The following is a 27982-nucleotide window of genomic DNA, read 5'->3' as shown; positions in this document are numbered from 1 at the left end:
CAAACAAATAAAAATAACCCCCCAAAACCAAAACAAACAAAAAACCCCAAACAAACAAAACCAAACCAAAAAACAAAACCAAAAAACCCCATACCCAATCTAAAATAAAAACGTAACCTCTTCCCTCCCATGCACACCCTTGCCTTTGGAGCAACTCTTAGTGTTGCTGAAGCACTGTTTCAGAAAGCTTTGTGTGTATTGCAAAGCAAGCTGGCTGCTAGCAAACATGCTTTGTTAGCACAAAGTAAAAATCTCAGCTGCCTCTTTTCCCATTCCCAGGCATAGCTACTAGAACACCACAGATGCAGGGGCAAGGCAAACTTGGTGTTTAGATAACATATACTTGAGGACTGGTGTAATTTTTTTATTTACTTACTTTGTGTCCACATATTGGACTTGATCAATTGGTCTAAATCTGCTCCACATTTATAACAATTACTTTATGTTTTCACCTAGGTGGTCCTCAATAGAGAGCAATTCTGTTATGGACTTGAAAAGCCATCAAAATGTTGGCTTTTTGCTGGACTACTCTATAAATTGTGTATTCCCACATGTATTTTGTAATTTTGTTTTCAACAGACCCAAGATAGTTCAACTTGCAGGCCTTCACGAAACAACTTTTTAAACTGTCAGTGAGAGAACACTTTGTTTGCCTCTTCTGTAGGCTTCCTTGAGTAATGATTTGAGATAAAGGTTTGACTTGAGAATTCTGAAAAATATTTTCTTTGGGTCCTGAGTAGCAGGTCCTTAGTCTTGTATTTCCTAATTTGTGTCAGTAAAAAGATGCAGAACTGTACCAAGCCCTGTACCTACATGTTTTTAAACATTTAGTTATTTAGCTTTAATAAGGAGTAGGAAAAAAATAATCAGATTCACAGTACCTGTCTCACTGTAGATATTTCTAATGTGATGTCCTTTAGTATCCAACCATTCTATGTATATAAATTTAGAAACTTAAAATTGAGACTTGTGATTCTTAAAATTGGCTTCATCTTTTTGTCACTGAAGCTACAAGTCGATAAGGTTATAGAAAATCCTCCCTAAATTGTCAGATACTGTCTGCTAGGGTTATTTTCATGGTTTGATCCGTCTGTCCCTCAGAACCTAGAACTTATGCTGCTGCTTGTGAATTATATCTGAACTACTTTACAGTTGTACAACAGATTGTTATTTCTGCATCTTTTATTCCTTAAGATGTAAAGTAAATGATATGTACAGGTTGGGATGTACCATTCCTTGTGTTAAAATTATGTGGCATTCATTTATCTTTGCATTCTGAAGTCCTGTAATTTGTAGAGGTTTTAATGGTTCATACAGTTACCTGTTTTTATTAAAAAAAAAAAAGTAATTCAAAATCAGAACTTTCCAGAAGTGATGTGGGAAAATGAGTAAAATTGTCAGGCATTATTAGTGGCAGAAAACCCAGAGGTGAAAAGCTTGGCCTCTCTTATGTCAGTGTGGCTGGTGTTAGTTTGCTCCTGTAACTCCAGACAGGCAGTTTAGTTTGGGTAAGCCTTGTTTGCAGTGAGTGAAAACTTACAAATCTTCTAATCTGTAAACACTCCTGGCTGATTTTTGCTAAATAAAAATGGAAAGCTTGAATTGGCCTGTGCCCATTTCTATGGTGGTTAAAACAGAAGTACAAGAAATCTTCTGACTATTGGTTGATGTAACCTCTATATTCAGTCAGTTCTGAGTCATTGAAGTAGAGATTTACATAATGGCTGTTTTCCTTAGAAATAATAGTATAAATAATTCAGTGATGTTGAGTGAAATGGTGTGTGTGATACCCTAGAACTTAAACTGAAGAGTACATTACTGTGCTAAGTTTTTCATCCTCACCACTTTTTCAACTATTTTTTCCTCCACAGTGTTTACACTATGTTTCCCTATAGTATTCTTCATTGGTCTCCTGCCTCAGGTGAATACATTTGTGATGTATCTCTGTGAACAGCTGGATATTCATGTCTTTGGTGGCAATGGTGAGTGGTGTTTATGTCAGTGGCAAAAGCATTAGATTAGAAGCAGCCATCAGATTAGTAGACTAGTAAAAAAATTTAGTGATTACACGATTTGTATTCCTACTCTCTAAACATAGAATACTAATTGTATTTTTTAAAAAGGCTAAAGGTCTTCTGATTGAGTACTGAGAAATAGAATTACTGTCCTAGTAAGTCTGTCAGAAAGTATACTTTCTTCCTTGACTAGTTTGTTGCAGCTGTTAATCATTCCCATGGTAGTGCTGTTGAATAAATGAGGAGGTAAATAAAGCCACTAAATTGCTCTTTTAAAAAAAAATAATTTGTAGTGGAAAATACAGGTAGGTGCTGGGGGGTTGGATTTTTTTTTTATCAGAGGGATGTTGCATCTAGGAGGCTGATATCTATCTTAAATGAACTGAAGTATTTTGTATTCTAATTACATAACACTGTTTAACTTTTCTTTCTTTTTCTATGACACTCAGCTACCACAAGCCTGCTTGCAGCACTTTACAGTTTTATCTGTAGTATTGTGGCAGTAGCATTGTTGTATGGACTGTGCTATGGTGCCCTGAAGGTGAGCAAAATTTTAGACACAGCATACATCAGTGTTTTGGGGTTTGTTCTCTGCTTCCTTGCATCTTAGATACTTAAATATGCAGAAAGTGAATTAGAAACATTAGTCAGATTTGGTAGGGTTTTGCTCAGCTGTGATGTCAATAAAGGACATGCAGTGCAGGAACAAAGCAGATTTTCTTTTTTTTCCCTTTTAAAAGATGTGTGATATGTACCTGTACTAACAAACTATTTTTTTGGCCAAAAACACATGACACTTACCTTCAGGTCAATTCTGCATTGGTTCTTGGAGAGGGGTGGGGGCAGGGGGAATCACGTAAGTGGCTTGTTTCTGGCACAGTCTTCATGTATTGGCTTGTTAACCTTTAAAAATGGCTCGTGTGAATATTTTTTTCCAATGCTGCAAACCAGAAATAGTCTTTTCAAATTAATTTTTACTTGAAAAGTAAATAGTTTGGAGTGTCAAAGTGAAGATGTGCCTGTTAAAAAGGTAGAGGTAGCTGGCAAAGGGGGAGAACAATAACCCCACACCAACAGCTTTTCCTTGTTTGAAATGTTGTTCTGTTTGAAAACGGTGTGGTGTTGGTTTCAGGTGTGTCAATAATCAAATGCTCTTGGTTCATAATTAATTGTAGCATGTGTGCCTTCCAACTCAGAGTTGACTGGCTTTTTTCCACTCTGTCACAGAGTAAAAAGTTGCTAGAGGAAATATTCCCATGATGCTGTTGCCCGCAAAACATCATTAGCTTTCTGTGAATTTGTACATTTGTCTCATTAGCCTTTTGTAAACAAATCTGTTCAAGATAAACAAGCTTTAGCAAAGAATCACTGTTTCATCTTTGCAGATCCGGTACAGATGATGAAAATAAAAATAAAACCACTGGTTTAATCTGTATTCACATTAGGAAAAAAAAAATCTGATTAAAACATATGTAACTTTCAAAATGAAGAAGTAACTAAATGCAACTCTAAGAACCTGTGGTCTCAAGGATTGCAGGAAACTCTCTTCATGAGGGTTATGATAACTGATGACTGTTTAATGATCAAGATAGTGTAGGCCTAAGGGATGTACGCTATCTTAGAGTTTCTGATCTGTAGTTAGACACAGATAAATATTGAACAATATTTTTTGTACTAAAATTCCTGTTTCATTTTTCTGAAATTTTAGTTAATTTTTCCATTCTCTTAATATGATATACATAATTCTTGTATGTCAGATAAGTGTTATATGCTTTGTCTCCTCTTTATTAACATTTCCTTTCTGATCCCAGGATTCTTGGGATGGGCAGCATATTCCAGTTCTCTTCTCCATATTTTGTGGTTTGTTAGTGGCAATATCGTATCATCTCAGCAGACAAAGTAGTGACCCCTCTGTACTTTTGTAAGTAACTCAGTTTGTGTCCCTTCCCCAAGGAAGAAGCAAGGCACAAAGGAACATTATAAATAATATTAGATATTAGTACTGTTTGAACTGGTAGTCACCAGCATTATAAAAAATAGTATGATATTGGTTAAATAGAGAGAAATTCTCAGATTTTGCACCTAGTTCCTCCTCTAACGACAATGTTTTTTTGTGACTTCTGGCAAATCACTTATATGCTAAAATCTGATTTAACTGCCTGCTAATGTTCTTCAAAATGCCAGTCAGGTGCTGTCTTTCTGCTGACACATTTGTGCTAAACAGCCTGTACCTGTTCTATATTTAAAGAGGTGCTCAACGCAGTAGTTTAAGCTGAAGCTGACGTCGATTTTTTTAAACTGTTTCTCTCACTTAATTTTGTTACTGTGTTTTTAATCTTGAATGTATGCTCAAATTGTTCAGATAATTTCATGTCAGATGCAAAACAATAAGGATTTCTTTTGGTGATGAGTGTTCCTGTCTAGCATGGGCAAACATATATTTGTGTTGCTATTCTGAGTTGGAGTATTGATCTGATGATGAGAATATTTCTGATTCAGTTAATAATTATGTGTGTAAAACAAAATAGTTCCAGTAGGAGAAACCCCTCCCACAGAACAGCCAATAGAGGCTCAGTCACACACCTGGGTTAGGCAGAGCTTGAACTTGGATTTAAATTTAGCCATAATGTTGGATGAATTTGATAAACAGTAGTCTGGGGTAGATAGTGAGGGGCCTCTTCTGTGGACAGGGAGATTAATGATTTGTGAGTGTTCACACAGAAGGAAAATTCTTATCTATGGATTGACAACTAAACCTTGTCCTGTTACTCTTAGTTCAGGTGACTTTACTCAGTTGGTATGAGGTCCTTGTCCCTGGGTACCTGTTCTTTTGGTCTTTCCAAGTGCTATAGCCTGGATGCTTATGTTTGACCTGCAGGTTCATCTCTTTAGCCAGATTTGGCACACTTAAGCACTGCGATATGTAATTGCCTTTGAAGATCCAGGACTCATTCTGTTGTGAGCTTCCTGTCCATAAAACGAAGTAATATATATTTCTGTACAGCATGAGGTATTGTAAGAAAAGTCATATTGAGGGGTTGCGAGACACTTAGGTATGGCTAGCAGTGCTGCATATGGCCTTCTGAAACCTTAGGTGTAAGTTTTTTGGGTTTTAGTTATCGGCAAAGTTTGCTAAGAATTTAGTAGTTTGGTCAGCATGGCTAATTCATTAATTAATCAGGGTAGCGTAGGGGGTTTTTGTTACTGTTGAATTTTGAATTAAACAAAGGAATTCTTGGTTTTCTAATCAGTATTGACAAATAGACCACTTCTGAACTTTGCACCAAGTTACATTTCTGCTCAGTTATTTATGAAGTAAAGTTTTGTTTCATGAGTACTAAGAATTCCATGTAAAATTCAGTATTTGTTCAGTTACTCCTGTTGGTACTGGAGAAACTGCTGTTTGAACAACATCTGGCTACTCATCTTTAATGGTGGTCATTGTGTGCAACCAGAGAACTAATAAACTTTATAAAGTTGAGATCTCATCTTTGTAAACTTGCTCAGCCATGTGAAAGCACTAATATGCCAGGATTATTTTTTCTTGTAATCTACTTGTAATAGAACTTTTGACTTTGTTATTGTTCTAAAACCACCTAGAACAATACATGCTTTTCAGTGGGTTCTTTTTTATTTTTTTTGTCTTTCTTTAAGCTCTTTAGTGCAATCAAAATTTTTTCCTAATTCTGAAGACAAAAACCCTGAGGATCCTCTGTCTGAAGTAAAAGATCCTTTACCTGAAAAGCTTAGAAATTCTGTGGTAAGTAGGCTTTTAAATTATTTTTTTTAATTCAATCTAAGCAGTTACTTTATGTTGGTTTGTATATAGCATCAGTCTGGCTCTTAGCTCACAATACTCATTAATTTACTATGGTGTTAATTAGAATGGATATTAGAGCATTTCCTTTAAATCTGCAGATGAACCAATGTACTACACTACGAGTATAATGCTTATATTGTAATTAAGTTATTTAAAAGGAAGCATGTGAGAGAATCTGAATTCCCTACTGTGTATTCAGTGAAGTATTGTTAAGGATTTTCTTGTAGCTTATATTGATAATAATAAATGATACCTTCCCACTAACGCCTGCACAAAAGCAGGAGTTAGCGCTGGTAAAACTATACTAACTCAGTATTTCTAGTAATTGTGAACAAGAGCTTTGTGTGCACTGTTCCAGAAGCAGAAAATAAAATTGGTGGAAAGTGGTTTGTGTGGGGGGGTGGGGTGTGTTTTGGTTTTGTTTTTAAAAAGCAGATGTAACCTGTTCCATTTACTTTAGCACATACTCTGATTTTTTAGTAAAAATTCATTCTGCTCCACTGTGTGAAAAAGAATGTTTAAATATTACTACTTTGAAAAATATTTAGAAGGTAAAAGACTTAAGAAGCTTAGTACGTTTAACTTGTACAAAAGAAGGCCGAACGTTCATTTAACCTTGTGTAGGGCTTGGCTGTAGGGGAATAACGGTATAGATGGGTTTCTCCTAGTATAGCAGGCACAAGTGTGACAAGGTGCAGTGTGTGGAAACTCAAGGAAATACTTAGAGCAGAGAAACTGCAGTTCTTTTAACACTTAACAGGAGAGGATGACCATAGGAGCTGCAAGCTCCTCTTTAGCTCTCAAACCGTGGTGCTAGTCGACAAGGGGGCAGGGAAGCTGAGGATTATGATACATTCTTTCTTTCAGTGTTTTTTAAAATCAGGACTTACTGATTTTTTTAAAAAAAGAGTTGTATCCCAAGAAGTTAAGACCTTGCAGCAATAATTGCTGTGTGTAATTAATTGGTCGATTTAGGAGTAGTTAATCCTTTAATGATTTTCTGGGCTGAAAATATTAATACTGTATTTACAGAGTGGGAACGGGTCTAAACTTGGGAGATGCTGAGTTGTAGTGTCCCTAAGTATGTATTGCCCCCTTGTGACCGAGTCCGGCATTCCTAGTTTTGTTATTTTTTGGCCTTTTATCAACAGCTCGCCTTTTTTAGGGGTAATAGAAAGTTCAAACTCATTCTTCGGGGTCATTCCAAAGCTATCCTTTACCCTTCTGCAAAGGAAGGGGAAAAAGAGTTAAAGAGCCTGGTTGTTCTACCTGTTTGTTAGCCCTGCCTAAGCAGCTGTCTTCCAAAGCTTAATTGCCCCAGGGTCTAAGCAATTCTTAGATCATAAATGGGAAATTTGGTTAGCCCTTCCAGCTTTTTCATCAGTGCTCTAGGGGAGTCCTTTACCCCCTCACAGTCCAGAATCAGAGAGAGAATATATTGGGTATATTAATTTCTCCTGCCCCACTTTGGGTATGCATCTGTCCACATAACTTTTTTGAACTAATGCTTTTAGCCATAAGATTTATCTTGTGAAATTTCTGATAACTTCAATGGAAGTAATTAACACTGGCATAATTTGAAAATCTTTAATCAGTTTCAGTGTTACTGCTGATGAGGAGAACCAAAGCTAGTATTTTCTAAAATTATTTTGTTTTGACTCCCCAGAGTGAACGATTGCAGTCTGACCTGATTGTGTGTATAGTCATTGGTGTACTCTATTTTGCAATTCACGTCAGTACAGTATTTACAGTTTTACAGGTAAGGTGTTCCATCATGTCTGCCATTTGTCTTTATATACAAATACTGTAATGTGATATAATGCTTATTCTGGTAGTGCTTATTTTCCTGACTAGTTTTTGATAGTCTTCAAATATATAGTGTGACAAGTACGTGACTGAAGATCTTCATGTTCCAGTTTTATGTGCTCAAGACCTCTTCTTCCCTTTCTCTTTCCTAGTTTCTTCTTACATTCTGGATTTTTATTTTAGTCTCTGACACAAAATGCCTTCTTTCACTTCATCTGTCTCAGTTACATAGTGTCAGCATCATTTTGGAGTAAGGAAACATGAAAAAAAAAGTTTAAAAGGTTTGATTCTTAAGGATGGAGGGGCTGAACCTTGATTCGACAATTGCATGCTAGTGTGGCTGTAGACTATAGTATAGGGGAGTACCCCTTTACTGGAATGGTTATTTACAGGACTTCAAAGAGCCTTTGAGTTTCAAGTTTTTTACTTGTCAGTCTAGCTAATATTATTGCTTTGGATACTTTAATGTGTATATATGACTCCTACTTGATGATGATGACATAAGACCAGATCCTGTGCTTGAATTTGTTTGAGTAAAGGCATTTGCCTTAAGAGTTGCAGTTACTGAATTTCTTATTTTGGCATTCCTGTAATGGAACCATTGGTTAGCTTATCAACAGCCTTATATCAGGCAAATGAAAGTTTCTTGCACATATTTTAGAAAGATTTTACCCTTCTGTTGCTACCTACTGTTAAAGAAAGAAATTAATTTTAAAAAGCCTATGTTTTTAGGTAGCTTCAGATTTTCAGGTGAAGTGTCCTACTTACATAAAAGTAGTACATCTGCTTAAGGGAAATATCTCTTCTATTGTATGGCTGGACTTGAGCACTCCTCTTGACTGTTGCTTTCTCTCACATTTGAGAAACTTGGCTGTATGCTCTTCACCAGTTGCATCGTTCAGTAGGCTTAGGCTTAACAGAATTTCTGAATCACTACTTTATAACAAGGTAATGCAATCCTAATTTTGCTGTGACATATCTAAAAATTTAGAGAAAACTTTCTGTAAAGTCTTACTGTGAAATCCAGTCTTCATACCATCTTAATATAGTAGTATTTTGTCTAGAGTTTGGTCTTGATAGGAGGCTTCTTATTCACCTTCTTCTCAAGAGAATGTAAGATTAATGATTTGTTATTCCTTATGCTTATACCTTATTTTATCCAGCAGATGAAAATGTAAATTGGGTTCAGCCTTTAGAGGATAATAGCTTTATCATTTATAAAATGAAATGCAGATGGGTCAGAAGCAATGTACTATGAAGGAAAATTGGTGTACTATTTTTACTTTAAAATACTTCTGAACTTAGTGAAAACTTGTTAGAAATAGACTCACAGGCATTTCTTGTTTGATCTTAAAGCTGGTAGTACAGCTTCTCATGAAGAAATACATTCCCAACTTACTATTACAGGAGCACCTGCCTAGATGACGGAAAAGGTGTTACATTATTATTGTATTATTTTATTCATAAAACACAAACCTTAATTTCTTCAATTCTTCTTTTTAGCCTATTTTAAGTTATGTTCTCTATGCATTGGTGGGTACGGTAGGCTTTGTGACCCATTATGTTCTGCCTCAACTCCGAAAGCAACTTCCTTGGCATTGCTTTTCTCACCCGCTGCTGAAAACCAAGGAATACTATCAGTTTGAAGTCCGAAGTAAGTATCATTCATGACACTTTCAAACTTGCTGTAGTTGCTGACTAACTTGTGTTACCTATTGATACACTTAGTCTCTTTTCTTTATTTTTCTCACCACTGGAGTATTTAATGACATCTAAACTAGAAATGTCTTAGTTTCTCATGGAATCAAAGCATGAGGAACTGACATTTTATATATTTCTTAACTGATGATGATGATATATTACATGTGCTAACATTATCTCAGAGCAGTTCCTTTGAAGCTCAGTCTTCAAAATCTTAAGTTGCGAAGTTTGTGCTAATGATTGCCTTAATTTTTTTATAAAGGTAGAGTGTGTTTCACTAGGTATTTCTTTAAGATAGTAAATTTTCAAATGTTTTAGAGGATTAGGTGAATGTTGGAGATTACGTCTTGGCATGGATTTAATTCTTAATGGTATTGTTGACCTGTTTAACAACAGAAAGTAGTGCAAGTGGCCCTACTAATCGAAAAACATGCTAAGGGACCAGTCTTGCTAGTTGATCTGCATAGACACACACCACTTGCACCTTGTGTTAAAGTCTATGTTTCTGTGAAATCTTTCCCTGGAGACTGCAGAAAATATGAAGTTAGTTAGCCTGCTGATCAGATTTCCAGTATGGATAAATGTAGTCGTAGATTGTGGGGTCTCCACTATTGGAACAGTTTTATTGTTAACAGCAGACTTCAGCCATTTTTGATAGAAATTTTTTAGAAACAACTGAAGCTATTTTGGTTTTTTCTCTTCAGTTAGTTTCCAAAGTAAGACCATAATGAAAAGAAAGCGAACATTCTGCTGCTTTCAGGAGCAGAGAATTATCAGTATTGATTCGCAAACTCCCTACCTTTGCAGTAGCTACGCAGTGTGATCTTTTCACTGCTGTCTAAATTGTGGGCTTTTTTCAGTAATTGGGTATAAAGATGGATAAATATGAATAGTAATATGATGCCAAACTCCATTAGGAGGAAGAAGTGAAAAGTGCAATTTTATGCCTTAGACTTTTAATCTATGAAACTAAAACTACAGTTTGTGCCTTTTTGCTGATACCTGACCCCAGTATTTCCATATGTAATAGTGTTTTTGGGAAAGATGAAATATCCAGTAATGTTAAATACAAGTTTGTAGCATCTTCCAGTTTGGTCCCTATGACTTAAAGCAAAGTTGTGCTGTGTTGCTGACTAGTTGTCCTTGTGGCTTCTGTTGTAGAAAAGGAACTTCAGTTTTTGCTGGGGCTCATCTAGGCATGTGCGATTATTCACAGCAGTGAAGAGGGGCCAGCCTTTTTCTAGCATTTTTCAAGTATACCTTTAACCCTTTATGTATGCAGCAATGTTAATATTAAACTTTTGACGTAGGCTCTTCCAGCCTATATTTGCACTGCCTTGTAAAATAAATTTTCTCATTATCTTCATTTGCATTAATTTGAAATAATCCTGTTGTATATTTTGCAATTATTGTACAAGTTTAAAAGAAGTTTTTAAGTCTCAAACATTTGTGTGGCAGGTTACGTATGCTCTTCTACATTGTAGGGTCATAAACCAGAAATCCTGCGGTTTGATTATGTTGGAAAACATCATTTTGCATGAGATAAAACACGTAATGTCAAACAGCTTCATCAGTATTGATGCTGAAATTATTGAGGAGGTGGCAACCCAGTTTGTTTCCTGCCATGTGCAATAAGCAAGTTGCTTGCAAGCTGTTAGATTGGAATACATTTTGTATAGATGTGTAACAATGCACAAACTCTACTGGGGCTACTTGACAGTAGCTTAGAAGGAGCTTCTCTTTATCTTGGTTAGATAAAACTATGAAAGTCTAATATGAGACTACAGCTAGTGTTTGGCTCCACGAATTACTTGCATTAAGAATCTTTATTCTGTTAGCTGAGTTTGATTTGACAGTACTATCTGACTTCTGTTTAATATATCTTGATAGATGCTGCACATGTTATGTGGTTTGAGAAACTTCACATTTGGCTCCTTTTCGTAGAGAAGAATGTTATCTATCCACTGATAGTCCTCAATGAGCTTAGTAGCAGCGCTAAGAATATTGCTAGTCCAAAGAAACTGGATACTGAGTAAGTAGAAAAGGCTATCAAGTAATCTGAGTATGTCTACTGTGGTGGGAATTAAATAGTGAGTTCTGGACTTAATGGGAAGACAGTTGCCTTAAATACTAAGGCAATACTATTGCCTTAAAACTAAGGCAAGGAATAAAGTTTTTCTTTATTTGAAAGCTCTTACAGAACCAAGTCACCTTGCTGAATTAAACTGAATGGAGTATTACACTGTTAAACCAGGAACCCACACAAAGCTAAATCATTCAGTTCATGGCATATCTTTTAAAGATTGCAGGCTGCAGACTTATCTAGTAGTGTGATATCAGAATTTCCTTGTTGATCTTCAGAGTCTATAATATGATTATCCGGACTTCAAGATAGTGACAATACGTTCTGGTATTTTGTCAGGTGTAAACTTGTGTAGTGTTCCCTGAGTTGGAAAGCCAGCTTGCAGCCCCTCTACAGCTTTCTGATCTCATCAAGGAATTCCCCAGGCCTTCCAGCCCTTAAGTATCATCTGTATCCAGATGGAACTGCACACTACCTCTTAAACTGAGCCTTAGTTACACTGCTCAAGGGATTATATTTGAGTGTCTCAGCAAATGAAAGTTCAATAATAGGCCTTGCATTTTTTTGTCTCCAAGAACAGTGACCAAGTGGCTTTTTTGGATTTGAAGTTCTATTGATTTAGAACAGAAGTGTTGTAGAGAAGATAAATCTTGGGGGGGGGGAGGGGAGGAGGAGAAGGAACATGTATTGGGAGGGTGGGGGGGAATGTTGATTTTTTTGGATCTGGGTTTGTTTTTTGTTGTGGTGTTTGATGGGGTTTGTGTTTTGTAGTTTGTTTGGGGGTTTTTATTTGTGGGGTTTTTATTTGTTTGGTGTTTTTTAATCCCTGGATCCAGTAAGTTCTTACTTTGGGTTGATTACTCTTGTCACTACAAGTTTTTTGGGAGACACATTGCCATTACGTTACTTGAATGTTATTTTTATAACCCTATAATCTGTGATTTACTATCTCTGAAAAAGAATATCACTAAGTTTATCATTAAGTTGCAGTTCCCCCAATATAAGCTATATATAGAGCAGTATAGTCATGCAGGATATAATGATAATCCAGTGTTCATTAACATCATCTTGCTAGTAGAGCACTAGCATTTTTGCATCTCAATATTCATAACCTAAATTAAAGACCAGGTTTCAGTTCAGAGTACAAGGATATTTCACCACTGATTTTTTTTTTTATTTATTTTTATTTAGTGAGACTCTTACAAATAATGCTAATCCTTGAATATTGATTGGCTTGAGAATACTGATAGAAAGACATGGATAGTAACCTTCAAAAAAACCAAAAAAACAACTGAAGTTGTCTTTAAAAAAAACTCCAATAAATCAAACCACTCCCCCCACAAAATACCTCCAAAAGCAAACCCAAATCTAAACCTTGAGTTTGAAGAGGTTGGCATTGCACGACAGCAACAATTTAGGTGGTCTTTAAACCCCTTTTGGACAGCAGATAAGTAACTGGTTTTTGTGTGAATTTCTTACACAGGTTGGGTGCTTTAATGATCACGATAGCTGGCTTGAAGTTACTGCGTTCATCATTCAGTAGCCCAACGTGCCAGTATGTCACTGTAATTTTCACAGTGCTCTTCTTTACTTTTGATTACAAAAGTTTTACTGAGACCATGCTGCTAGATCTCTTCTTCATGTCCATACTCTTCAGCAAGGTAACTTCAGCTCTCTATTTCTAGGTATTTCAGATCATCCAAAAGAGAAAACAGATAGTCCTGACTCATAGATAATCTTCCAGATCATCAATCCTGTTGGTACTGTTAGCTGTCTTATAGCATATGGGTTAGACTTCTTCCCAAAGCACTTATGTTTGCTTGAGAAAGCATATGTAACTTTCTAAACATGTCATGAGTTTCTGTAGAAGAATGAAGTGCATATTATGTTGCTTGCTTCATTATTACATCCGTTTTGTAAGTCTCAAGGCTTCTGGTAGACCAGTAAGAACTCTAGCGTGACCAGGAAATTCCTCAGGATATTTGTGTACTGCAAAGCATGTTGATTCTCGGACACATTACTAAATTTTTCTTCTCTTTTTTTTCTTTTTCTTTTCTGTAGCTTTGGGAACTCTTTTATAAATTGAGATTTGTATATACCTACATTGCTCCCTGGCAGATCACATGGGGATCTGCCTTCCACGCTTTTGCCCAGCCCTTTGCTGTGCCACGTATCCTTTGAAAATGCAGACTTTTCCCTGAAGTCATGTATTTATAACTTCTGAATGCTCATTATAATGGATTCTGTATTATGGGCTAAATCTACTGAACGAGCAGGCTTGTCTAGTGAGTATTAATGAAAAACCATGCACACTTTCTGCCTTGCCGCAATGCTGTGAATTATACAGTAGCAGATAGACTAGGAGTAGAATTCTGACATGAAAGAAACATGGAGTGGGAGTTACTTCATTCTGAAAATGACACAGCTTTTCTTCTGACAGTCATTCCCTTCTTCAAGAGTCACTAACTATGGTTTTAGTTCTTGAGTTTTGCATTTTAAGCTTCTGTAGACTGGTTTGAGTAGTGTGGAGTTAGTATTCTCTGGAATTTTGAGAAAGAGTGTGACCACCATGTCTAGTGCTGAATTTTTATCCATTTCTGTTTTTAAAAACAATCCCCTTCCTGTTGGAGATACTGTAAAGGTAGTTGGCTGCGTAAAAATTTTTAGAGATCTTGTTCAGAGTTTTTTTTTCTTAATTGGTGGTGGTGTCTATTTTGAGTACTATTGCTGAAGCTTGAAAAAAAAGTAGTTGCTTCGCTTTCCTTAATTCTGTTATCCTACAGATTCTGCAATGTTGTTTGTCCAAGCAGCTGTGTCAGCTTTCTTCTCTACTCCACTGAATCCTTTTCTGGGAAGTGCAATATTCATCACTTCATATGCCAGGCCTGTCAAGTTCTGGGAAAGAGACTACAAGTAAGTGAAATAAGACCTTTAAAGTTTGTGTCCTTTTGTTTTAATGATGTAACTATGGCTAAATGTTTTGGTGTTGCTGGATTTTTTCCTCCAAGTGCTGCTATTTTTTCCCAGAGAAAATTAGTTTATAGCACTGAAAGTTTTCAATGAACTTGTTTCTGTAATACTGTAGCAGCTGTTTTTAATACTCGTAACATTTGCTTTAGATTGCTATGTAATTTCTACTGGAGATTTTTTAAACATAAAAATTACAGTGTTGTGAAGAGCAAATTTAACCAGACAGTGAATTTATGTACAAAAAGGTTTTGGGGGGCAGTTCATAACTGTATTTGACAAATAATGTGGGATCAGTGGCAAAAGATTCTTTATGTCAGACTATACCTCCATGTGTTTTATTTCTCCAAAGTCCACTGTTGTTCATGGACTATCAGACCAGTGAAATGTTAGATAAACAGCATACGCAAGATGAGCGGGTAGTTCTGGTATTTATGGAGAACTAATTTTTCATTTCACTGCTTCTTCGTTGGTTTTTTCCTTCTAACACTAGAACAGTTTAAATACAATATTTCAAATCTTATGTTAAAAAGTTTTTAAGGTTGTTACTTCAGCCAAATAGAATAATAACCTCATGAAAACTGCCCTTTCAGTAAAGTCCAATCAAATGTTAGGTGTGCTGATTTAATTGTTTTTAAGTGTATTTGTCACATCTAAAGCTTTATAATATCTAAGAATATATATACTGAGATCTAAAGCTAAAGATTAATCTATGGCTACCTGTGGACAAACTTTATTAGGTATTGGATCATAATACTATTATAGGCAGAAAACACTTTAACATATGAGAAGAGCAACAAATTTGCCTATAAACTTATTTTAAAATAACTTTTTAAAACTATTTCAGTAGGAATACTTTTTAAACAATTTTTATTCTGTTAATTTCTTCCCTTAGATTTTCTTACAGTAATAAATTTTGTGTGAGCATGCTTTATTTTATCTTTTTTCAGCACAAAGCGTGTGGATCATTCAAATACAAGACTGGCTTCACAGCTTGATCGAAATCCAGGTAGCTTTTTCCTAGTCTGATTTTTTTCTGGTGTGGTGGTTTTTGGTTTATGGGGTATTTTGTTTTGGGGGTGTTTTTTGCTGGTGGCTTTGGAATTTTTTTGGGGTGGCAGTCATTTGTGGGTTTTTTTTTTTTAATAGGGGTATATTTTTCAAATAAATTACTCTGATCATGAATCCTGTACGAATCCTCTAAGTTTGCTCTCAGATCTTTTCCAGCCCTGCCCAACCTTTCCGTTGTTCTGTCTACTGTTATTTTGTCCTCTGTCATCTCTCTTGCTCTATTCTTTAGGCTCTCTTAAAAGTTTTTCTTGTTTTTCCCTCTTACCTTTATGTGTATTTGCTTTACTACTTTTTTATAATCATAGTATGCATTAAGCTGTTCTGACTTTTATTCTTATGTAATTAAAAAGCGCCAAACATTATTTGAGGGTGTCTCAATGTTATTGTGATGAGACCAATACAGCAGTCATTACTGGGATACTTCTGTGCTCATTTGCTTTTGCACTTTATTATCTGGAATAGATTGATGGTAGATGCATGAGTGGAACTGAAGGGATAATTTGGAAAATAGAGGAGTGACTAAGAAGGGAGAAAATTTGGTCAAAAATACTAAATGTCACTTAGCATTCATTTGGAGTAGTTGTCCCTTTAAAAAAAGGGGAAGTGGGCTGTGGAGAACGACCTCGAAACAAGGTTGCTGTTAAGAAAACTGTAGGATTCAATGTGAACTGATTAATTGACATTCATGCTTGATGTTTTTCTGCAGATTCAGGTAATAACCCAAATCCAATCTTCCTGCAGGTTCAGATGATAACAACCTGAATTCAATCTTCTACGAACATTTAACCCGTTCCCTTCAGCACAGCCTATGCGGAGACTTGTTGTTGGGTCGATGGGGAAACTACAGTACCGGGGACTGCTTCATCCTAGCCTCTGACTACCTCAATGCACTAGTACACCTTATAGAGATAGGAAATGGCTTGGTCACCTTCCAGCTGAGGGGGCTTGAATTCAGAGGTGAGCGTATAACACTTCTGTAACTGTCTATACTAAAAAGTGGATTTCTGCTTTGGAAACTTTTAATTCTTTTTCAGTTCCATCCTGTAAATTAATGGCTTTGAAAGTGGGCTGCAGGGCCTCTTTATGCCCCTGTCACCTGTGAGGAAAACTAACTTGCTCTAGCAGAGTTGATGCTAAATCTCTTTCCGTTGTAGTGCAACATGGCTGCCATAATTGATTCTTAGAGACACCTAACTAAAATGTGATCCCAGAATGATAAATTAAGCTATCCAAACCTTTTGTGTTCATTGGCACTGTTCACTTGGTGTTACAGAAATGTAGTTGGAGATTGGTTGGATTCTAAACACTTTTAAACACAAGTCAGTATTAAAACAATCATATAAAAGTGTTCAACTCTTTCTTCTTTTCTCTTTTTTCTCTTAAGGAACTTACTGCCAGCAACGAGAAGTAGAGGCCATCACTGAAGGTGTAGAGGAAGATGAAGGGTTTTGTTGTTGTGAACCAGGCCACCTTCCTCACATGCTTTCCTTTAATGCTGCCTTTGGGCAGCGTTGGCTGGCTTGGGAAGTGCTTGTGACAAAGTATGTTCTGGAGGGTTATAGCATCACTGACAACAGTGCGGCTTCCATGCTTCAAGTCTTTGATCTCCGGAAAATTCTCACTACTTACTATGTGAAGGTATGATTCAGATCAGTACAACCCCCGAGGGGGAGGTGAGCTGGATTACATCAGGGAACTGCTTAATGTCTTCAGTGTCTAATGTCTTTCATATGAGGATCATAGAATGTGATACAAATTATCGATGTATGGACACTTTCGTCAAAGGAGGACAGAGTTTGCTGTACTGATGATTACTTGATACTCTAGTGCATGAGCAGGACAATGACTCTGTAGTCTGGAACAGAGAGAAGATGCTTTCTAGCTGAAGCTGGAGTAGAAACTTGAAAGCTGTTATCCAAATGTAAGAGCTGTGTTGTAAATGAAGAGTTAAATAGTGTGTTTCTCTTGGAGAAAGCCAAGCTGCTTCGGTGTTTAAAAGCTGTCCAAAACTGTCTTTTAAAAAAAAACCAAAAACCAAACCAAACAAAAAAAACCCCCCAAAACCCCCCAACAACAAACAAAAAAATCCCCACAAACAAAAAAAAAACCCACCAAAAAAGCCCTGCAGTTGTAAGAGGACTCAAGGCCTCAGATCCCTCAGATCATCAGTTTACTAATCAACGTCTTTCATAAGCTACCCTCTTTCAGAGAGCTGAAAAATTTCAGGTTGAAATATTTCCAAGATACTTATACACACACAGATATTGTTGGGTTCCCCCTCCAAAAAAAAAACCCATAAGGGTGTTAAACTGTCTTGTCTTTTATTTAGCATTTGAATTCTTTAGAATTTCAATATCTAACACTCCATGTTAACTAGATAAAAATTACTATGTATTTGTGTTCCTGCAAAATTAGAGTGAGTCCCGTCCTTTTTTCCTTTCCTTATTCCTTCAGTGCATGCTTCAGAAATCTTGACAGTCTCTGAAAAATATACCTGTATACAAAACTGCATTGTATTTTCAGTGCAAGTCTGTTGCATCTGTGAGCTAAATAAATGCTACTGTATATCAGTTTCGTTCATTACCAGGAAAATAATGCAAATGAATTGGAACAATTGAGATTGCTGACTTTGTTTTATTGCAATACTGACTCATATGTTTAACTACTACTGTTTCAGGGAATCATCTATTATGTCACAACATCCCCCAAGCTAGAGGAATGGTTAGCTAATGAGACAATGCAGGAAGGACTGCGGTTGTGCACAGACCGCAATTACGTTGATGTAGATCCAACATTTAACCCCAATATTGATGAGGATTATGACCACCGTCTAGCGGGGATCTCGAGAGAGAGTTTCTGTATGATATATTTGAACTGGATAGAATATTGCTGCTCTCGAAGAGAAAAGGTAAATATGAACATGTGAGGAAAGCCATTCACTATACTAGGATGGCCTCAATTTTTTTCCCTTGTTGGTTTGACCTACGGGCTGGTTTGATGTTGATTTTTAAAATAAAGATTTATAATTGAAATATTAATTTATAGTTTACTGGTTTTGATCTTCCACTCCTGAGACGTGAATTTAAATAAGTTCTGTAAGTAGTGTATGATTTAACCTGATCATTAATGAATTTTCATTTACCAGCTCAAATAAATCAGTTGAATCTGTCAGGCATTTTTCTACATACAAAAGGGTATGTTTATAGAACTGATGTTTTGTGCTTAAATGTCAGTGTTTTCAAATCAACCCTAACTTAAACAAAAAAACCCCAAACCAAAACCCCCAAAAAACCAAATACCTGTTGCCAGCTTACAAGACTGACTGCATCTTTCTTAGTGGTTATACTATACTGCTTCTTTGGACCACTGGAATTGTTGGCTCGTGAAAATGATCATCCCATATTCAAGCCTCTTTCTCTCTCCGCATCCTTCTATCTTTTAAATAGAAATATTAGTTTGTTTGTAGAGGAATGCCTTGAATTCTTACTGTTTAGAACAACCTGTGTGTTGTCTAGTCAAAGTAGTGTTGCCTTTGAGAATAAGCAGAAATTGATTGAGATTAAAGGGACAAGGAATATAATTGGAATTTCTGTTTAATGAAGGATCTGAGACTTCAGAGTTCAGCTTTACTTTAGAAGTAGAAGATTAATTAGAAGCCTATTTTAACAAGTGTAAGATTTAAAGCATTCTGCAGTCAAATGACAAGCAACAGCCAAAGAGAATTGTTTCTCTCCAAGTCATGATCTTGTGAAATATTTTGTGTAGATATTGAAAATCAGGTTTAATCACTTGAATGAATGATACTATTATCTAGGGCATTATATGCCCTTTATAGCTACTACTGACTTGGAGCTTAGACTGAGTTTCCCCTGAATAAAGCTGTAGTCCAGGGAAGTTTTCAGTTACCTTCGAGTTATATACTCCTCACCAGTGAGAATCCACTTTATTCACTAAAAATATTTTTGTCATAACCCCATAATTTTGCTAATCAACAGTTTGCAGACAAGATAAACAGTATCCATGAGGAATGTTGCATGCATCTGTTCAGCCTAGTTTGTCTTATTTCAAATATAGTATGTGTGTGTCTGCCTTTACAAGTACCCTACATACTTGCAAAACTTTTAAAAAACAATTTCTGTTGAAAGTCTGAGCAGAAGCAACTGGTGTGGTAGGTACATATGCACACTTGAGTTTGTGTGTACCTTTGTATGTGTTTGGGTCTCTTTACTCCTTCTGGCAGAATGTTTTTCTGTGACAGTTTCTTTACTCCATTCACCTGACTTTCCTTTTTTCTGTTGTTACTACAAGCCACTGGATTCAAGTAAAGACTCGCCCCTGGTGACACTGTGTTACGGACTGTGTGTTCTAGGGCGGAGAGCATTGGGAACAGCTTCACATCATATGTCTAGGTAATAAAATATTGTTGTTATAAGCTTCCCTTCCTCAAAATCCCTCAGGGTTCTTAGGTTAGGTATTAGATGAGTACCTCTTCATAAAAGGATCAGATATTTAACGTGATCTTTCCTTAAACTGGACAAATATGCTATGTAACCTGTCTTTATTACAACAGCCACTGAAATGTAACCAAAGAACAGCAAATGAGGGAGAACTTGAATTTGAGCATTTTGTTTTATTGAACTAATGCAAGGTGAGAATTGTAGTGTGGGTAAGCACCAGTGATAACATGACAAAAACAAGAACCACTTGAGTTCTAAAAGTAAGCTCCATTTTCTGCTCCAAGTATGTGCCTTATCTGGAAATATGGGGAAGAAGAGAACAGGTTCTTAAGATGAAGAGGATGAAATTTAGGTCAGACCGTAGTGATAAGTTTCACAGTTTAGCTGGCTCTGTGGCAAGCAGTTGTTTTGTACAAATCTCCTTTGGCTCAACTCTGTCATCATATGGCAACCTCTTTCTTGCAGACTGACAGCCTCAACTTACTTTAGAAAGCCAGTGTACAATGCAGTTGCATGTTTTGGGAAATCACAAGGTTTAAAAAGAAAATAGAGAGGCATAATCAGACATGGAAGCTATTGGTCAGCTAGGTGCCAAATATTGTACTTCACTTTCATGGAAACTGTTGACTAATTCTGCTAAGTACCAATCAGTTGGTACCCCCTGCCCCAAAGGTCTTGCAGATATGTAGTCATAAGAGTGGCCAGAGCATATTTGATTTTTCACTCTTAAGTTAGCTTAGGAAATGATATTTGTAAGCATGAGAAAGATGTCAAGGTTTTTATTCTGTACATGCATTCACAACTGAAGCAACATGTCCTCCTTAACTGGTCCACTGTGGTATTACATTCCTTGAAAAATCTTCTCTTTAAAAATCTTCAGAATAAAGTCAGGCATTCCTCACAGTGTTTCTATTTACTTTAGTCTGTGTAAATAGTCTGTTACACATATGGTTTATTCATTACCTGTTCAGTGCACATAGACATTTAGTGTCCAAGCTTGGCTTACACACACATCCTTACTCATGTTCTCTTCTCCCTGTCTTATCCTGTAAGTTATCTTCATAGAGAAGAATTGTGTGCCTTTCTGTACAGCTCAGTATTTTCTGCTCTTGCCAGTGATGATAATTGTGGATATTGTATTTCTGTTAATATTTGGGCTGTTTTCTTCCTTTTTTTTCCCCTCAACAGTAATCTGGAATCCTTCTTGTATGGCCTGCATGCCCTATTTAAGGGTGACTTCCGTATATCTTCAATTAGAGATGAATGGATCTTTGCTGACATGGAATTGCTGAGGAAAGTAGTGGTTCCTGGAATACGGATGTCACTTAAGCTGCATCAGGTGAGAGATTACACAGGAAGTTCTTTTTATTTCTGTGTGTTTGCTCTTTTAAAAATAAGCAGCTGGGAGAGAGAACAAAGAGGAAGGAAATTAAAGTGCATGTAATAGAGATAGACAACTGAAAATGAGGGAGTATCATGTCCTGTTCTTTGTTTTATTATAGTTCATCTGGAAGGTGATAGGAACAGGGAATGCAATTTATGCTCAGAGCTTGAAAATGACATCAAATGTACATCAGAGAAGACGTCAAGCCCTGTTTCATATCCATCTAGAAATAATTCCCTTACGACCAGCCTCTCTGATTTTTTCCCTCGCTCCTCCCCTCCCCACATATACGTAATGGGCTTAAAAGGTTATCATGCCATTCAAAGCTGCACGGCCCTCTCCAGCTGTCCAATGGGAGTTTTCTTGTTCTCTGTTCTTTCTTCTTTGAAGTGTTAGTCATTGATCCCATCAGTAAGGTTTCAGGTGAGAATGAGAAGGTTGCTTTTCAGTAAGCTGAAATTGGGGTCGATCTTTATAGTGAGGGTGAAGATGAACAATCTCAAATCCATCCAGTGCATCTCTTAACTAAGCTCAGCAGGTACAAGAAAGCACATACTGAGTCGTAAGTACTCTCTGAGGGGTGGGGAAAGTGTTGGTACTGTTGAAGAGCAGTAAGTAGGCAAATCTTAGTTGTGCTTTTTAAATAATAAAGTTGCATTTTTGCCTTTATTGCAGAGTCTAGAAGTCCCCCAAAGCTCCCAGTGATTGAATCCACTCCCTAATATAACGCAAACTCCCTGCATTTAGCAGAATATGTATAAGTGTTCAGAGTACACGTAACAAAGTAGAATAATTACAAAATCATTGTTGAAACCAGCAGAAGTACCACTTCAACGTTTCTGAAGTGTTCTCAGTGTATTTGGGTTACTGTGCAGAATGGGCTTGAAACAAGACAGAGACTGAAAAGTGAGAAAAATAAAAATGTCTGTAACAATAGAAGAAGGTTTTTTTCTGAACGTTATTGTATTAATCTATAAAGGGTGATTTTATTCACTTGCAGTGCAATAGCATATTGAGGCTTCAGCCAGTGCTGGGAATTCAGCTATTAACCACTACCCTTTTTAAACAGAAAGTAATGTGACCTAATACTGAATTGAACTTGCAAATTTTGTTTTTATTTGATTGGCACTAATGTAAGTTGTGTGTTAGTAACTGATGCTGAAATAGTCTGGCATCATGTTTTAATGTGAACTTTATTAATAGAAAATACAGATGAACCTTAATTTTTTTCTTAGTATTGCTATTTTCATATAATATGGTCTCAGTGAATAATCAGGGCTTTACTTAAGTATATTTTACAGTTGGAGATCTGTGAATAAGCAAAGAAGCTAAAACTAAAATGCTTCTGCAGGCAATATAAATAGATATAAATCTATTGTAACATTCAACTAGAAATTTACTTGAATCAATGACAGGCAGGTCCTTCCAATCACTTTAGTTTTAAGTTAAAAGGAAGCAAACACAAGTCAACAGTAATAATCTGTTGGAAAAGAGGTCATCTTTAACAATGTTCTTTAGCAGATATCTGATATTTTTATGTCTAGCTTTGTGCAATGCACTGAGCCTTTCAAGAGTTTGAGGTGTGGATATGTTTGATTTTTATACATAGTTACGTCTGAAATGTTAATCATATCTTACTGAATGTGTGTTCTGGGAAATAGGATCACTTCACTTCTCCAGATGAGTATGATGATCCTTCTGTCCTTTATGAAGCCATAACAACCCATGAAGAAAATCTAGTTATAGCACATGAAGGGGACCCTGCTTGGCGAAGTGCAGTTCTTTCCAATTCTCCCTCCCTCCTCGCTCTGCGTCACGTGATGGATGATGGCACCAATGAATATAAAATCATTATGCTGAATAAGCGCTATCTCAGTTTCAGGGTCATTAAGGTAAGCGTTGCACATTCTACAAGGTCACAGTATGTTGTGGTATATTTTAATATAACTATACTAAACTGCTACTTCAACTCAAACCATTACTTTTTTGTTACTGATCTGTCATTGCTAGGGCTTCTTCTCATACAGTGGAAGTGTTTAATTAGAAAATCAGATAATTACTTCAAATATTTTATTTCTGATCCTATTCTTAGATTTGCTTTATTCTCACTGTTGCAGCCGGTGTCTGTCAGTTCAGCCTTTTTAAAGTGAATATGAATGCTTGTAGTTCTGCAGTGCAGTATTACATACACTTGTGAAGGTCTAGGTATAGCAAAGCAGTCTTCACACGCTCTCATTGTTTGACTTTTTGACACTGCCTTTCTGCTTGGCTTCTGCCTGTTGTCTTCTGCAGGTGAATAAGGAGTGTGTGCGTGGCCTGTGGGCAGGACAACAACAGGAGCTTGTCTTCCTGCGTAATCGTAATCCAGAAAGGGGAAGTATCCAAAATGCAAAACAAGCTCTGAGGAACATGATCAACTCCTCTTGCGACCAACCAATTGGATACCCCATCTACGTCTCGCCTTTGACTACTTCCTATTCAGATAGTCATGAACAGCTTAAGGAGATCCTCGGGGGAGCTATCAGCTTAGGAAACATCAGAAACTTCATAGTGTCTACGTGGCACAGGTGAGCTGAGGAAATGAGTTCTCATTAATATGTGTTCATGCTCTCATATTCCATTAACTAGTATCATACATGCCCAACATGGCATAGTTCATAATATTCAGTCGCACAAAAATAAATAAGCCTTGGCTTTTATTTCAGGCACATCTGTACCATATGACCACTGCTTTGGTACAGGATTTATCTTCAAGGCATGTAAGTAATAAGCCACAAACTACATAAACGACAGCTTAGAAAAAACAAGACAAAAAAGTCTAGATGCAAGAACTACAGCTTCAGTTCTGATGATGATAGACAATGCAACTTCTGTATTTTTTTCAGTACCATCACTTTTGCAGTCTATAATACCATCCTTACAGAATCAGGGCTATTTGATACGGTTCCTGTCTGGCAAACGTTTAGCATGTATGTTGTTACTGTATGCTCATATGTAGGGAATTCTGAACAACAGCTAAAGCTTGAGTTACTAAGTGCTTATAAATACACTGTATGTCAGAGCCAGAACAACTGGAGTGATAATCCTCCTTCCACATGACCCCTCAGTAACCCAGTACAAACTCTTGCTGTGCTATGTTTTATAGGCCATGAGAACTTTTACTATGCTTCTGGCCCCTTATGTCTGCGCCTCCAAAAGTAACAGTGGCAGCTGTGTGTGGCATTCAGAAATGTGTGTCCCAGTTCTTACCATTTCCAAGAGCTGGTGCCATAGTTGGAACAGTCCTGTAGCTGTTCTAAGTGTAAATGTGACCATCAGGCATCTACAGCACATCAAAGCAGAACGTGCTGCTTCACCCCAGAATATGCCACGCTTACTACAGTCGATGATGCTTGTCTTCTGTTGCCATCTGCTTGTCTGACACATAATAGAATAACAGGTGAAAGTATGACACAGAACAGTATTTGGATCCAAGCTGTGTATGCTTTGGGATTCTAGATCCCAGGGGTAAATAAAATTGGAGAGGAGCGCTCAGTGTATTTGAGCGTGACAGAAAGAAAAGAATAATAAAAATAGGAATTGAAGCGAGGAGGAATGTGCTGTGTTTTTTGTGTTCATCTGAAGTTCATTAATGCAAACAATGTGGTGTAAATCTTGTATATGCACTGGAAAAGGCTGGGCTAGCCTAGTGTCTGAATGCTCAAAATTCATGTGAGAACTTGTGATTCAATTCCAATATGCGCTTCAAACAACCGTGAGTACATTACTGAAGGTAACAAGAAGCCAAATACATTAAAAAGAAAAAAACAACCTACAAACATTCTTTTCCTGCTCATCTGAATAGACAAAGATTTTGCAGTATAAGGATACATGGCTGGTGTGTTAAGGAGCATAAAATTTACTAAACTGTTACAAAATAACCACAATGTTCTACCAGAATTTTATATTTAGAATTTTATCACTTTATTGTACTTCAGAGGTGGCTTGATTTTTTCAAAAGCTATTTATACAAGCATTTGGCTTCTCATAAATAACTGTTACTTGAATAGGTGTCATAAAGAAAACTGCAGTCTCCTAGAAAGCAGTATTTATACTTGCAAAGCGTATTCTGAGACAGGCAAGTTTTATCTGATCTTGAGGAATGCTGTGGATTGTGCAGAGTAAAGCCTTTTGCTTGTCATTATAAGGCATTTCTTAGAATCCCGACGATTAGGAGGCCTGACTTCATGTGTCAATTGCATTATGCTTTCAGACTAAGGAAAGGTTGTGGAGCTGGCTGCAATAGCGGTGGAAATATTGAAGATTCAGATGCTGGAGGTGGAGCTTCTTGCACAAGTAACAATGCAACTATCAATGAGTCGCAGAGCAGCATGTCACAAGGAGGAGGGAGTGCAACTACAGGGCAGGGACCTGGAGCAGTACAGCACCCTCCTGTTGCAGCTCATCCCACAGCTCTTCCTGCAGCTCATCCACCAACTCATCCCTCCACTCTGGGTAAAGTTAAAATAAAGTAACAATTTTATACAAGTACAGTCCTATAGCCGGAACTGGCCTTTCAGCTCTTTGGAGCAGGCCTATGTTAAAAGAAAAAGCAAACAAAAGTAACTTGATTATGTAGTGTTAACGCCTGCTGGATTCATCTCAAACTACAGTGCTGTTTTATGCAATACAAGGCTCCCAAACAGAGATTTGAGCAATAGGGCTATACTTGTGCTGGCAAAACAGGTTCAATAACTTTATATAACACATCTCTACAGATCGGATCTGTTTTGTTGTATTGTCTGCAAATGCTAAACTTGTCATTTTTTGTGAATGTCTTTATATTTCTTATTTATACAGTGGAATGGATTCTCTGTTTTGATATTATTTTAGCTGAATCCTATCCAAGAGTTCGTAGTGATCTGTAGTTAGGGAGGTGATAAACAGTAAAGCTGAGAAAAAGCTTTCCAAACACTACCTTTACTTACAAAGAAATTAAAAGTGTGTATGTAGTTGACTGAACTCTTTTACACAATTGAAGTAGGTCTATCAGCTGTGGAGGGGTATCTACAAGTACTTAGTAATACTTAGTAACAATGACACCAATCCTCATAAAGTCAAAACCAGGAATTGCAGTTTAAGTGCATTAAATCTTTCTGAATTTGTTTAAAACCAGCTTTTGCTCTAACAAATTTTCTGACTCAATTTTTGAACGTCCTGCCAACCATATTAAGAAAGAATATTTAGTATTTTGAAGCATGGACATCTCTACCTGCTTTAATGCCTTAAGTATGGGAAACTTTAGTGTCAATATTAAGAAACAAATTGTTAATGTGGTAAGAGCAAGGCTGAAGCACTTTTCAAGCTGCTTGTCTTGCAGGATTGTGAATTGAACAGAATATGAAATTCTAAAATAAGATTAATGTATTGATATGCTCTGCTATATGAAATGCAACAGAGATTTTCTGCAATACAGCTGTTTCAGAAGTTGTTGACTAGACCCATCAGTTTTGTATCTAAGCACTAAAACATTTGTATGTCAGAAATCTAATGTGTGTGGGAGGCTTTATCAAACTCTCCTGATTCTGTATCTTTTACTTTTAGGCACCAGTCACAGCTCTCACTCTGTGCAGTCAAGCCTTGTCAGACATTCCCCTGCCCGTGCCTCAGTAGCTAGCCATTCATCTTATTGCTACGGCAGTCGTCATTCATCTCTTCGCACATCCACAACAGGCTTTGTGCCTTGTCGGCGCTCTTCCACCAGTCAGATATCCCTTCGTAACCTCCCATCATCCATCCAGTCCCGCCTATCTATGGTGAACCAAATGGAACCTACTGGCCAGACTGGGGTCAGCGCGCAGCATGGACTGCCCTCTTCTAGCAGCTCCAGCCAAAGCATCCCAGCCTGTAAACAGCATGCCCTTGTGGGCTTTCTAGGGACAGAAGGAGGGAGTAATGCAACTGAAACTCAGTCAGGTGGTAATGCAAGCCCTGCAAATCAAATGCAAGCCAAAAAGGATGACGTTATTTACAGAATCCAGGTGAATAGTCCAGAAGAACAAGTTAACCTATGCTTCCATGTGATTTTGTTAGTGTTACCTTGTATGTTGTTGAAATCACTACTTTTAAACATGCACAGAGTCTGGAATGTCTCAGTATACAACTATTGTGCAGTTATATTTGGAGAACTAATATGAGGAAAAGGTTTTCTGGACAACCAGCCTTCCTGCATGCTTAGGCATCCCTGTTTATGTTATTTATATGTTTTGCTGTAGTGCGACTTTGAGAATGTCAGCTGAACTTCGTTCCACTTCGTACTTAGTTTGCATTTATTCATTACAACATGTAAAGCTAAACTGCTTCATTTGCAGGGCAGAAAGCAACTAGCTTTTTTCTTTTAAACCAAGTATGTTTTTCCACAAAAGTAAGTGTAACAATATTCACTTTCATATTTATTTATTCATTTTCATATGTATTTATTCTTTGGTTATTGCCACAAGTCTGGGTTTACTAAGCAGCAAACAGCACACCATCGATTAAGTTAATCATGGCAGCCTTACTCATTTTGTGAAAATACAGAAATTTGTGTTCTTGCTCTTCTAGCTTTTATTAGCCCCACATACATGTCTTTGGCAGGATATTAGTGGGAAACATCAAGAAGTGTATTTAATAGGATAGATCATAACAAATGTGATGTCA

The 27982-nt window shown here is 36.9% G+C and overlaps 1 protein-coding gene across 11 annotated transcripts in view; it reads left to right on the top strand.

Moving 5' to 3' along the window:
* PCNX1 (pecanex 1) overlaps window positions 1-27982 on the top strand; it is a 93790-nt gene that overhangs the window by 55783 nt on the left and 10025 nt on the right. For all 11 annotated transcript variants that reach the window (XM_054828946.1, XM_054828944.1, XM_054828948.1 and 8 more), the window contains 20 exons: window positions 1872-1982; window positions 2465-2556; window positions 3827-3936; window positions 5670-5775; window positions 7502-7594; window positions 9145-9295; window positions 11233-11374; window positions 12909-13086; window positions 13487-13595; window positions 14209-14338; window positions 15343-15401; window positions 16205-16420; window positions 16848-17101; window positions 18141-18371; window positions 19772-19872; window positions 21109-21259; window positions 22966-23196; window positions 23597-23871; window positions 25557-25798; window positions 26888-27324. In XM_054828946.1, coding sequence (XP_054684921.1) covers window positions 1872-1982; window positions 2465-2556; window positions 3827-3936; window positions 5670-5775; window positions 7502-7594; window positions 9145-9295; window positions 11233-11374; window positions 12909-13086; window positions 13487-13595; window positions 14209-14338; window positions 15343-15401; window positions 16205-16420; window positions 16848-17101; window positions 18141-18371; window positions 19772-19872; window positions 21109-21259; window positions 22966-23196; window positions 23597-23871; window positions 25557-25798; window positions 26888-27324 — 3419 coding nt within the window. The remainder of the gene's footprint in view (window positions 1-1871; window positions 1983-2464; window positions 2557-3826; window positions 3937-5669; window positions 5776-7501; window positions 7595-9144; window positions 9296-11232; window positions 11375-12908; window positions 13087-13486; window positions 13596-14208; window positions 14339-15342; window positions 15402-16204; window positions 16421-16847; window positions 17102-18140; window positions 18372-19771; window positions 19873-21108; window positions 21260-22965; window positions 23197-23596; window positions 23872-25556; window positions 25799-26887; window positions 27325-27982) is intronic.

The sequence above is a fragment of the Grus americana genome, chromosome 5, assembly GCF_028858705.1.
Source record: "Grus americana isolate bGruAme1 chromosome 5, bGruAme1.mat, whole genome shotgun sequence".
Taxonomy (NCBI): Eukaryota; Metazoa; Chordata; class Aves; order Gruiformes; family Gruidae; genus Grus; species Grus americana.
Note: the sequence above shows the minus strand (reverse complement) of the source record. Positions and strands in the feature narration are given on the sequence as shown.